The sequence below is a fragment of the Macaca fascicularis genome, chromosome 15 (assembly GCF_037993035.2).
Source record: "Macaca fascicularis isolate 582-1 chromosome 15, T2T-MFA8v1.1".
Lineage (NCBI taxonomy): Eukaryota > Metazoa > Chordata > Mammalia > Primates > Cercopithecidae > Macaca > Macaca fascicularis.
This window is the reverse complement of record NC_088389.1, coordinates 2381121-2392418: the sequence shown is the minus strand read 5'-3', so window position 1 is coordinate 2392418 and position 11298 is coordinate 2381121. Positions and strand designations below refer to the sequence as shown.

The 11298-nt window shown below is 63.9% G+C and overlaps 2 protein-coding genes and 1 long non-coding RNA gene across 3 annotated transcripts; 1 reads left to right on the top strand and 2 right to left on the bottom strand.

The window, feature by feature from the left end:
- Window positions 1-895: 895 nt before the first annotated feature.
- Window positions 896-1611, bottom strand: LOC141408576 (uncharacterized). The gene is made up of 2 exons (XR_012424088.1): window positions 1362-1611; window positions 896-1198 (listed from the first exon to the last, which is right to left on the bottom strand). It is a non-coding gene; the product is annotated as an uncharacterized lncRNA (long non-coding RNA).
- A 388-nt stretch (window positions 1612-1999) lies between these two features.
- Window positions 2000-6280, bottom strand: FBXW5 (F-box and WD repeat domain containing 5). Its single transcript, XM_045374101.2, has 9 exons — window positions 6187-6280; window positions 5484-5699; window positions 4949-5106; window positions 4395-4569; window positions 4138-4286; window positions 3628-4048; window positions 3112-3259; window positions 2826-3038; window positions 2000-2747 (listed from the first exon to the last, which is right to left on the bottom strand). Exons 2-9 carry the CDS (start codon window positions 5674-5676, stop codon window positions 2504-2506), a joined length of 1701 nt encoding a protein of 566 aa, XP_045230036.1. The 5' UTR covers window positions 5677-5699; window positions 6187-6280; the 3' UTR covers window positions 2000-2503.
- Window positions 6281-6861: 581 nt separating this feature from the next.
- C8G (complement C8 gamma chain) lies at window positions 6862-10313 on the top strand. The gene is made up of 7 exons (XM_065529814.1): window positions 6862-7074; window positions 8976-9112; window positions 9271-9341; window positions 9427-9534; window positions 9803-9904; window positions 9989-10027; window positions 10106-10313. Exons 1-7 carry the CDS (start codon window positions 6937-6939, stop codon window positions 10117-10119), a joined length of 609 nt encoding a protein of 202 aa, XP_065385886.1. The 5' UTR covers window positions 6862-6936; the 3' UTR covers window positions 10120-10313.
- Window positions 10314-11298: the final 985 nt, after the last annotated feature.

Below are 11298 nucleotides of genomic sequence, written 5' to 3'. Positions count from 1 at the left end.
GCAGGCCACGTGTACGAGTTTCATCGCTGCAGTTTCACAGGGTTCACTCTGTCGCCCAGGCTGGGGTGCAGTGCTGCAATCTCATCTCATTCCCGGGTTCAATCAATTCTCCTGCCTCAGCCCCCTGAGTAGCTGGGATTAGAGACGTGTGCCACCACACTCAGCTAATTGTTTTTATTTTTATTTTTTTAGTACAGAAAGGGTTTCACCATTTTGGCCAGTCTGGTCTTAAACTCCTGACCTCAAGTGATCCACCCACCTTGGCCTCCCAAAATGCTGGGATTACAGGCGTAATCCCAGCCACCAGACCCGGCCTGACCTCAGCACGTATTTTCTGAGGACTTTTCTTTCGGTAATTCAGTCACTTTCTCTTTAAATACTGGGTCTCCACCCCCACCCTGTAGATGGGGTGGGGGCATGCATGCCGCTCCATTTCCCTCCCAGGGCTGTGTTTCTTTCATCTCCTCTGTGCCATCTTCTGCTACCTGGTCCTCACAAGTCTATCTGGTCCAGTGCTTTCCATGTATCAAGCCTTTTATTTATTTATTTTTTTTTTGAGACAGAGTCTCTGTCCCCCAGGCTGGAGTGTAGTGGTGCGATCTCAGCTCACTGCAAGCTCCACCTCCCGGGTTCAAGCCATTCTCCTGCCTCAGCCTCCTGAGTTGCTGGGACTACAGGTGCCCGCCACCACGCCTGGCTAATTTTTTTTTAAATTTTTAATAGAGACGGGGTTTCACCGTGTTAGCCAGGATGGTCTCGATCTCCTGACCTCGTGATCCACCCGCCTCGGCCTCCCAAAGTGCTGGGATTATAGGCGTGAGCCACCGCGCCCGGCCTATTCAAGTTTTTGGTGCAGTCACTCGCCGTGTCATTTTCTAGTGTCTAATTGGCTCCCTTTTTATTTTGAAATGTCCACGTCCTCTTCATTTCTGCGCCCGCTTTTGTTGTATGGTGCATAGAGGTGTCTTTGTCAGTCTCCCTGAATGTGAACGTAGCTAAACCCTTTCCAGGAAATGGCTCAATTCTTCGGAGCCTGCCCGTGGCATGTTTCCGTTTGCAGAATCTGTCAGCTCTTTTCTGAGGGTCTCAGTCTCAGCGCAGCTCATCTTGTCGGGGGGTCTTTGGTGTGTCTTCCTTCCTTTCCTTGTTCTTGCCCACGTTAGGAGTCTTATTATGAACTGCAGAGGTCCCCTCCCAGCTGGAGACCAGGAGTTAGCGGGACAGAGGCCCCATCCCTCTGGGTGGCGCAGCCTGTGTTGGTGGTGCCGTCCCTGACCCCGTCGGTACTGGGGCTCGGCCCCAGGGTCTCTACCAAGCCCTGCAGCCCATGTGGCTCCGGGAACCATCACCTCGATACTCACTCGTCTCCTCTGCGTCCTTTTTCTGTACGGGGTTGCCTGCTGCCATGTGTGGAGCCACAAGCTCCGTGTGCTTCCTGTAACGGGCAGCGGACCCGGATGCCAGGCTCTCCTCCTGCCGTCTTGTCACCACCATCACCCTGGGCCCCCTGAGCTCCGGTGCAGCTCTGACAAAGCCTGCAACGTCCAGCTGGAGCTGCACCTCTGCTGCCACTTCTGGGCCCCTGGTCCCTTCCTCCTCGGCATGAACTCTGAGGAGCTCTGCCCAACACCCTCCCTGCCCCCAGCAGCCGAGGCACTCCCTCAAGGACGGGACTGACTGTGGAGGCTGCCCTGGCACTGGGAGCGACGCGGCCTACTGACCCTGGAATCAGACAGCAGGCCCTCCATGCTGCCAGCCCTGGCAGATGTGCCAGGCATCTCCCTGGATGTCACAGAGGGGGGACAGGGCAGTGTGACAGTCTGGCACCAGTACATGACCTCAGACGCACATGTCACTTGTCAGCAATGACTGCAACAACCACTCCAGTGGGGCCACTATGCCAGCGGTGACGTCACCCGTCAGTAGTGACGAGATCCGCTCCACTGTGCCAGTGGGGCCCATGGTCTCCCTCCCTGCAGACAGAGACTGAACAACAACGTGCTGTTGCCAACTGTTTATTCAGGGCCCTGAACGGGTGGTGCGTGGACATGCAACACATTCGGGCCCACAGCAGTGTGACTGGCCACTCCCAAGCCCCGGGCGCACAACCACAGCCAGGCTGCCAGAGCCAGCAGCCTCTGCCACTGCTGGGCCACTGTCCAGGGCCCCGCAGGACCAGCCGAGGGTGCCCCAGCTGAGGCCAGCTGGGGCGGGTGAACCCCTAGCCTAGGGATGAGCGAGGAGCGGCACCCCCAGTATCCTGTGCACCCCAAGCTGGCCAGGAGGCCAAGGGGACCTTGGGTTCCAACCTCACTGGCCACCCTGTGCCAAGCATCACAGCTGCGTGAGCAGGTTTGCGTGTGAGAGCGTGGCGGGGCCTGGCTGTCCCCTTCCTAAGGCGTAACTGCTACAAGCGTCTCCACCTCTCCCGCTCGGTAAAGAACCACAGAGCCTGGGTGGCGTCGAGGGGTCCCAGCGGCTCCAGTGCACCCTGCAGCACCCCTCAGCGCCTCTGGCTGGCAAGCCAGGAGAAGAAGGCGCGAGGCCGCGGACGACGTGCCTGGAAGACGCGCACGGTGCGTGGGGAGCGCCAGGCTTTGATGGTGGCATCGTCGCTGGCCGTGAGCAGCAGCTCCTGCTCCTGGGGACTGAAGGCCACTGAGTTGACCACGTCCTCGTGCCGCAGCTTGGCCAAGCAGATGTTGTAGTGGCGGTCCCAGATGTAGCCGTGCCGGTCCTCGGCCCCACTGCAGAACAGCGCCTGGATGAGCCGGTCGCCCGCCTGCTGCGCCCACGCCCGCCCTGCACCACGCTGCGCCCTGCACCTGGCCACGAAGTCCCTGCTGACGTCCAGGAAGATGAAAAAGCACTCGTCGTTGGGCGTGTAGGCGCGGTGCGCACGCAGAGCCCGCCTCACCTCCCGCATGGTCTTGAGGTCGAACACCAGCAGGTCAATCTCCTCCGCGATGGGTGGCGGCTGCATGGGGTCAGCCACCACCGCACCACTGGGCCAGGCGCGGCTGTTCACATACAGGTACCTGGGCGAGGGGCACTGTGCTAGGTATGGGCCGCCTGCGGGCACCCCGCCTGGGACACTGGCAAGAGGCCCACCTGTTGTCGGGCGACAGGCCCATGCCAATGATGTGCCCGTGCACGTCTATGACGTGGTCCAGCGCGTCGAAGAAGGCATCAGAGCCCCGGCCCTCGCCCAGCACGGGCCCCGCCGTTGTCATCTGGTGTGGCAGGATCTGCTTGATGCCTGCAGGGAGGGCTGCGGTGAGGGTCCCTGCCCAGTGCCCCGGGGACGTCACTCCAGGACAGCCCCCTACCCCAACAGTGTCTCTGGGGCTGTGGGCACCGCAGAGGTCCGCGGGCATTGCCTGCTCCGGGGGCCCCAGACCTGAATCAGGCCCCTCAGCTGCTCACTGGCCAGCGGGCCTGCCTGTTTGTTTTCACCGCTCATCCCGCAGACCCCAGACGAGGCCAGGTCTGGGCTTGTGACCCCGGGGTGAGTGAATGATCCCAGCTGTGCCTGTGAACTTGTTTGCCGTCTGCCCCCCAGGACCCCTGCCCGGCCTCCCCCAAGCTGCTAGGACCGAGGCGGGCAGCATGGCGGCAGGGGTGTACCGATCTGGTGTGGGGAGTAGGTGAGGCAGCCAGTGGTGAAGATGAGGTACTTGCTCCTGGCGCCTGTGGCACTGCGCTCAGGGGGCTTGGTGTGGCCCTGGGCCAGCAGCTCGGCCACCTTGGTCTCTAGCACGCGCTCCGATGGCTGTGGCTGCGCCCGCCCCTCCAGCACGCGGTCCAGAAAGTGCCGCAAGCCCTCCTTGGCATGGGCGGGGGCCGGGCCAGCCACCTCCTCCTCGTTGTCGCCGCCCAGGTCAAAGATGCGGCAGGGGGATGTGGCCGGGTCGCCGGCTTCCAGCAGGAGGTCAGGGCTGTCGAAGCGGCTGCAGTCGGCCACCATCACTGTGCGGATGGTGCTGGCGTTGAGGTTCTGGATCTTGAACAACCGCTTCACCACATTGACATTCTCTGACTCCACGTCCTGAGGGCGGGGGCACACGCCAGGTGGGCGCCAGGCCCTGGGGATGGCAACCCTGCCCCCAGCCCAGCCCTGTCCCACCCCGCCCGCACCTGGAAGGCGTTGTTGAGCCACAGCACCGAGCAGGAGGTGATGTCTCCGATGCGGTGCAGGTTCCCCGAGATGAGGCTGGTCTCGGTGAGCCAACAACCAAACACGTCGTAGGGCTTGTTCCGCACGCGGGACAGCAGCGCGAAGGAGTCTGTGGGGAGGCCAGGGCTGGACAGGCTGTCGGCGTGGGGGAGGGGCGGAGGAGGGGGGGCGCGGGGGCAGGGGCAGGGCCCACCCGGCACCTGGCACCCATGCTCACCTAGGCTGATGACAGCGATCTCGCCAGATGAGGAGTTGTGCGGCCCCAGGAACACCCCCGAGGCCAGCAGCAGCGAGTCGTCCTTGTTGAACTGGGAGAACTGGGTGTAGCTCCAGTTGTAGGGCCGCATGTCCGCGCTGTGCAGCAGCGAGATGGTCAGGTCGTTGCTCCAGATCTGCACGGCGGGGGTGGCCATGGTGATTGCCTGGCCAGGTCGCGGGGCAGGGGCCTGCTACCACAGCGCCATGAGGCCCCAGCTCTGCCAGCCCTGCTCAGAGGCCACCAGGGGGCAGGGACTCCTTGAAGCCACTGTCATCCACTCTGAGAGCATCGGTATAGAGGGTAGGAGCCTGCCCCTGTGGGACCCTCTCCTCAGCCCTCAGGGCCACCCTGCACCGCTCCTGATCCTGTGGTCCCTCCGCTGGATGCAGGAAGCTGCTGTGTCACCTTTGGCCTGACCCTCCCTTCCCACCTGGTTGGAACGCCTGGGTCCTGGGACCTCCGTGCTTTCGGGGCAGCTGGGTGGGATGTGCAGGACACCTGGCCATCCTCACCTTCACAGTGCAGTCCTTGGAGCAGGACGCGAACTGGTACCCCGAATGGGAGAAGCTCAGGTGCAGGACCTGGTCCGTGTGTTCCCGCAGCGTCTGCACCTCCACGCAGGGCACCGTGTCATACAGCCGCTGGAACTCCTCGTACCAGGACGTGGCCGCTGTGGGTGGGCAGTGTCAGTCCTGGGCCCAGGCCTTCCTCCTCACAGTCAAGGTCAGAGTGTGGCCCCAGCAGTCCTGGCAGGCCCCGTGGTGCCCCTGGAACCCACTACCCATGGCATAGGCCTTGGCTGGGGGATACAACCCTGCAGTTCACAGAGACACCTGTACCCCCCACCCCCCAAGTGACCCAATGAACCCTCTGGCCCCCATGCTCTGAGGGGGGCCTGGGCTGTGTCCGACAGACCTCTATCAGGGTGAGGGTGTGAGGATGGACACTCGGGGCCGCGGGGCAGGCCCCCAGCCAGGCTGACCCCCAAACACAGGAGCCCGGGGCCCTGGCTGCAGAACGTGGGCAGGGGCCCCGCACGCCACTGACCTGGGTGTCGGGGCACATCGCGGGCCACCTGGTAGTAGCGGTAGAACTGCTCCCTCCACAGGAACTCGTCCCGCGACACGGCCTGCCATTGGCGGCACACCAGCCCCGCGGCCAGCACGTCGGCCGGGCCCAGGCTCAAGAAGATCTGGTAGACGAGGCTGTCGGGGAGCAGGGGCGTGCCGCCCTCGTCCATCGTGACATTCTGCCCAGGCGGCCCTGAAACCCACCAACGGCTGCCCTCAGCCCAGGCCCGAGAAGGGAGACCGAGAGCGGGCGCCCGGTTCCTCCCGCCCCAACCGTCCTGCCGGGAGTTCCACGGGGCTGGGTGTCTGCAGGGGACGCCCGGGCACCGCCGTCCAACCAAGGACCCGGCAGCTCCGGGCGGGCCGGGCCGTCCCCGCTCCGCCGCGCCATCCCCCGGCCTCCTGCGGCCGGCAGCGGGCGCCCCTCAGCCCGCCGGGGCCCGGACCGCCGCTCGCGAAGCACGGGGACACCGGGCGCCGTCCGGGGACGGGCTTCCGCCGAGGGGAGGCTCGGGGCGGCCGGGCAGTGGCCTCCGCCCTGCGGCCCTGGAGAAACCCTGCCCGGCTGGCTCGGGGCGGCCGGCGGGGACGCGCGCACGGGCGGCCTCGGGGCTTCTGCAGTCGCCCAGGGCGGGCGGGGCCGACGAGGCGGGACCCCCGAGGGCCGCAGGCGCACTCACCACGGCCGCCTCCGCCCGCTGCACCGCCCCCGCCCCGCGCGGCCCGGACCCGCTTCCGCCGCCGCAGCCGCTCGGACGGCCGCCCCCGCCCACCGGGGAACCCGCCAGGCCCGACGCCACGAGCTCCGAGGCATCGATGGCCGAGGAAGGCAGAGAGCGCGGGCAGCCCGCGTCCGCCCCTCGTGCGCCTGCGCCTCGGGCCTCGGCGGCCCGGCCGGCTTTTCTTCGTGCGCCTGCGCGCACTCGGGCGCGTTGGGAACAGCGCCCCTTGTGGCCAACGAGCGGCGGTCGTGGGCGGGGCTGCGGGCGACACTCAAAGACCCCTGGTTCGGGACCCGCCTCCGGCGCTCCCTGTTTCCGGGCCCTGAGCAAGTGGCTTCATGAACCCCGTGACGTTGGTCATGGAGCTAAAACCACTGGGTGATGGTTTAAGGAAGATAATGTGCAAAGGGCTAAGGACTGTCAGTGGAAATCAAGGGTGCAGGGGAAATGGATAAACAACCAGAGGTCAACTCGGACTTTGTACATAGGACATGGTGCCAGGGCCCTGCCGGGAAGTGCAGATCAAAGCTGGGCTCACGAGAAAGCTGGGGGTGGGATGTGGGGCTGGCCTAGGGCTGGGGTTAGGGAGGCAAGGGATGGACATGGACTTCCTGGGCCGGGCTCTGTGACTGCACAGTAGACTCTGTCCTGGGACTTGGTGGTGCTACCCTTGGCCTCCCACAGTCCTGCCACCCTGCCGCCGCCACCATGCTGCCCCCTGGGACTGCGATCCTCTTGATTCTGCTTCTGACAGCTGGCTCGCTGGGCCAGAGGCCTCAGAGGCCACCCCGGCCCCCATCCGCCATCAGCACAATCCAGCCCAAGGCCAATTTTGATGCTCAGCAGGTAGAAGTTGTGGGGGGTAGAGGGAGGAACGTGAAGTTGTGGGGGGCAGTAGAGTGAGTCAGGTAGAAGTTGTGTGGCGGGGGGGAGAGGGTGAAGTTGTAGGGGGTAGAGGGAGGCAGGTAGAAGTTGTGTGGCGGGGGGGGAGGGTGAAGTTGTAGCGGGTAGAAGGAGGCAGGTAGAAGTTGTGTGTGGCGGGGGGGAGGGTGAAGTTGTAGGGGGTAGAGGGAGGCAGGTAGAAGTTGTGTTGGCAGGGGGGAGGGTGAAGTTGTAGGGGGTAGAGGGAGGCAGGTAGAAGTTGTGTGAGGGGGGAGAGGGTGAAGTTGTAGGGGGTAGAGGGAGGCAGGTAGAAGTTGTGTGTGGAGGGGGGAGAGGGTGAAGTTGTAGGAGGTAGAGGGAGGCAGGTAGAAGTTGTGTGTGGTGGGGGGAGGGTGAAGTTGTAGGGGGTAGAGGGAGGCAGGTAGAAGTTGTGTGTCGGGGGAGAGGGTGAAGTTGTAGGGGGTAGAGGGAGGCAGGTAGAAGTTGTGTGTGGCGGGGGGAGAGCGTGAAGTTGTAGGGGGTAGAGGGAGGCAGGTAGAAGTTGTGTGTGGTGGGGGGGGAGGGTGAAGTTGTAGGGGGTAGAGGGAGGCAGGTAGAAGTTGTGTGTCGGGGGGGGAGGGTGAAGTTGTAGGGGGTAGAGGGAGGCAGGTAGAAGTTGTGTGTGGCGGGGGGAGAGCGTGAAGTTGTAGGAGGTAGAGGGAGGCAGGTAGAAGTTGTGTGTGGAGGGGGGAGAGGGTGAAGTTGTAGGAGGTAGAGGGAGGCAGGTAGAAGTTATGTGTCAGGGGGAGGGTGAAGTTGTAGGGGGTAGAGGGAGGCAGGTAGAAGTTGTGTGTCGGGAGAGAGGGTGAAGTTGTAGGGGGTAGAGGGAGGCAGGTAGAAGTTGTGTGTTGGGGGGGGAGGGTGAAGTTGTAGGGGGTAGAGGGAGGCAGGTAGAAGTTGTGTGTGGCGGGGGGAGAGCGTGAAGTTGTAGGAGGTAGAGGGAGGCAGGTAGAAGTTGTGTGTGGAGGGGGGAGAGGGTGAAGTTGTAGGAGGTAGAGGGAGGCAGGTAGAAGTTATGTGTCAGGGGGAGGGTGAAGTTGTAGGGGGTAGAGGGAGGCAGGTAGAAGTTGTGTGTCGGGAGAGAGGGTGAAGTTGTAGGGGGTAGAGGGAGGCAGGTAGAAGTTGTGTGTTGGGGGGGGAGGGTGAAGTTGTAGGGGGTAGAGGGAGGCAGGTAGAAGTTGTGTGTGGCGGGGGGAGAGCGTGAAGTTGTAGGGGGTAGAGAGAGGCAGGTAGAAGTTGTGTGTGGCGGGGCGGGGAGGGTGAAGTTGTAGGGGGTAGAGGGAGGCAGGTAGAAGTTGTGTTGGCGGGGGGGGGAGGGTGAAGTTGTAGGGGGTAGAGGGAGGCAGGTAGAAGTTGTGTGTCGGCGGGGGAGGGTGAAGTTGTAGGAGGTAGAGGGAGGCAGGTAGAAATTGTGTGTGGTGGGGGGAGGGTGAAGTTGTAGGGGGTAGAGGGAGGCAGGTAGAAGTTGTGTGTGGTGGGGGGAGGGTGAAGTTGTAGGGGGTAGAGGGAGGCAGGTAGAAGTTGTGTGTGGTGGGGGGAGGGTGAAGTTGTAGGGGGTAGAGGGAGGCAGGTAGAAGTTGTGTGTCGGGGGGGAGATGGTGAAGTTGTAGGGGGTAGAGGGAAGCAGGTAGAAGTTGTGTGTCGGGGGAGAGGGTGAAGTTGTAGGGGGCAGAGGGAGGCAGGTAGAAGTTGTTGGCGGGGAGAGGGAAGCAGGGGAAGTTATTGGGGGTGTAGAGGGAAGCAGGTGAAGTTGTTTTGGGGGTAGAGGCAGGCAGGTGAGGGGCCCTCCCACAGTGCCCTCGAGTCCTCCCATGGCCTGTCCCCAGTTTGCAGGGACCTGGCTCCTTGTGGCTGTGGGCTCTGCCTGCCGTTTCCTGCAGGAGCAGGGCCACCGGGCTGAGGCCACCACACTGCACGTGGCTCCCCAGGGCACAGCCATGGCTGTCAGCACCTTCCGAAAGCTGTGAGTCCCAGAGCAGCCCTGCACCCTAACCCCAACCCTCCTCTCAGCCCCCGGACTTCAGCCCTGCCCTGGCCCCTGACCCCACCCCGACTGTGGCCTGGACTAGGGTTCCTGGTTGGGGTCCCCCAGCCTGCGGTGCCTCCTCCCTGCCCCCCCAGGGATGGGATCTGCTGGCAGGTGCGCCAGCTGTATGGAGACACAGGGGTCCTCGGCCGCTTCCTGCTTCAAGGTGAGGCAGGGACCGCAGGGCATGTGGGTGGGTGGTGACGCAGCCGCCGTGGCTCTCTGACGTGGCTGCCGTGGCTCTGCCCCAGCCCGAGGCGCCCGAGGGGCTGTGCATGTGGTTGTCGCTGAGACCGACTACCAGAATTTCGCTGTCCTGTACCTGGAGCGGGCGGGGCAGCTGTCAGTGAAGCTCTACGGTATGTGGGGGCCGGCCTCTTTGACCAGGCAGGCAGGCGCTCAAGCTCTGCACACACTGGGCCATTCGGGGGGGCTGGTTGAGTCCAGGGGGACACACCCTTCCTCTCTCCCATCCTGACCCTCCTGCTAAGCAGAGGCCCAGGGAGGAGTAGTGACAGACAGGCCTGGTGTGGGGGCAGGGAGAGGGCCCCGAGGGGGCAGGGGACACACAGACCCCATTCCACACCGCCTGGTGCTGGGACCCCAGGAGCCCTGTCTGCCCCGCAGCCCGCTCACTCCCTGTGAGCGACTCGGTCCTGAGTGGGTTTGAGCAGCGGGTCCGGGAGGCCCACCTGACTGAGGACCAGATCTTCTACTTCCCCAAGTATGGTGAGTGTCCCCAGCAGGTCCCCGGCTCAGCCACCCCTACTCTCTGGGCTGATGTCCAGCCTGACCCCTGCTTTGGGCCCCCAGGCTTCTGCGAGGCTGCAGACCAGTTCCACGTCCTGGATGGTGAGTGCACAGCAGGGCAAGCATGGCGGCACGGTGAGGGGGGCCACTGCCACCGGCTGAGTCTCGTCTCTGCTGCAGAAGTGAGGCGGTGAGGCTGGCGCGCAGCTCCAGTGCTGAGAAGTCAGTGCCCTGAGAGATGCCCCGCCGGTGGGATGCCTGCCGCCCATCCCCCGTGAGCCCCCAGCCTCAGATCAGGGCCCTGCCACCTGGGGCGGGGGATATTCTGCCGGCTGCCCCAGAGGACAGTGGGTGGAGAGGTACCTTCTTATTAAATGTCTCAGACCCCTCCCTGACTCTTTTCTGTCCACTCTGGACCAGCGCCAGTACCACCAAGGCCCTCTCCGCCCCCGCCCCACCTCTTTAAAAGCCTGGGGCTCCCTGTTGGCTGGAGCCCACACAGTGGGCACTGGGCCGATTTCAGAGGCTCTTGGGATTTGGGGAGGCGAGATCCTCTCTGGCACACGCCCACCTTGTGCCCTGCTGGGATCTGGGGGCGTCCAACCTCACTCCAAGGCTGCTCTTGGCTGGGCCCTTGTCCTGCAGACCCCGGGCTGCTCCTCCGCCCCCATGGGAGGCCAGCTGTCTCCCATCACTGCCCATTTTGACCTCTTCTGAGCCGAGCTGGCACCAGCTGGCCCGTGTCGGTGGCAGCAGTTGGTGCTGTCCACCCACAGCCACTGCACTCTCTGCACACCTCATCCACTCCCACGTCCCCCCTGAAAGCAGAAAGCAGAGCAGAATGTGGAGGTGGGCAAACTCTGCCCTCAGGGCAGCCCCTGGGCTAGGGCCAGAGTCAGGAACCAAGCAAGGCTTGGCCACATTGGGCCTGGACCTGGCCGCTGAGCTGCTCCTCTCAGGCCCTGCCTGCGGCCCCTGGCATTTGTTTGATAAACATTTCTGAAGGCCCACTGGGTGCCAGGCCCTGGAGCCACCAGGTGGGCTGGTCCCTCCCCCTAGGAACTCAAAGTCCAGGGGTCAGCCACCAATCGGCCACAGTGGGCAGGGGTGGGAGGAGAAGGCACCTTGGAGTTGGTCCCAACGCACATGGCCTGGGTGGGGGCAGGGAGGAGCCAGCAGCTGCTCCAACGGGGTCCCCATCCCACAGGCGGGGCTCAACCTGTTTACTCAGCTGCTTGACCCCAGGAGGGCAGGCAAGTCAGGTGGTGGGAAGGGGAGGCAGGGGCCCTGACTGCTGGGACCTGGGAAGGAGAAGGGCCCAGGAGGTCACACCCTTGCATTGCCTGCCCCCACTCCAGCCCCATGTCCCAGAG

Excerpts from the sequence above, each read along its gene's own strand:
- C8G (XM_065529814.1), top strand. The coding sequence starts at position 6,937 with ATGCTGCCCCCTGGGACTGCGATCCTCTTGATTCTGCTTCTGACAGCT. Across the intron at positions 9,113-9,270 it reads GTCAGCACCTTCCGAAAGCT|GGATGGGATCTGCTGGCAGG; the intron begins GTGAGTCCCAGA and ends CTGCCCCCCCAG. Across the intron at positions 9,535-9,802 it reads GCTGTCAGTGAAGCTCTACG|CCCGCTCACTCCCTGTGAGC; the intron begins GTATGTGGGGGC and ends TCTGCCCCGCAG.
- FBXW5 (XM_045374101.2), bottom strand. The coding sequence starts at position 5,676 with ATGGACGAGGGCGGCACGCCCCTGCTCCCCGACAGCCTCGTCTACCAG. Across the intron at positions 4,570-4,948 it reads CCAAGGACTGCACTGTGAAG|ATCTGGAGCAACGACCTGAC; the intron begins GTGAGGATGGCC and ends CCCGCCGTGCAG. Across the intron at positions 2,748-2,825 it reads AGCAGGGACTTCGTGGCCAG|TGGGGCCGAGGACCGGCACG; the intron begins GTGCAGGGCGCA and ends GCTGTTCTGCAG.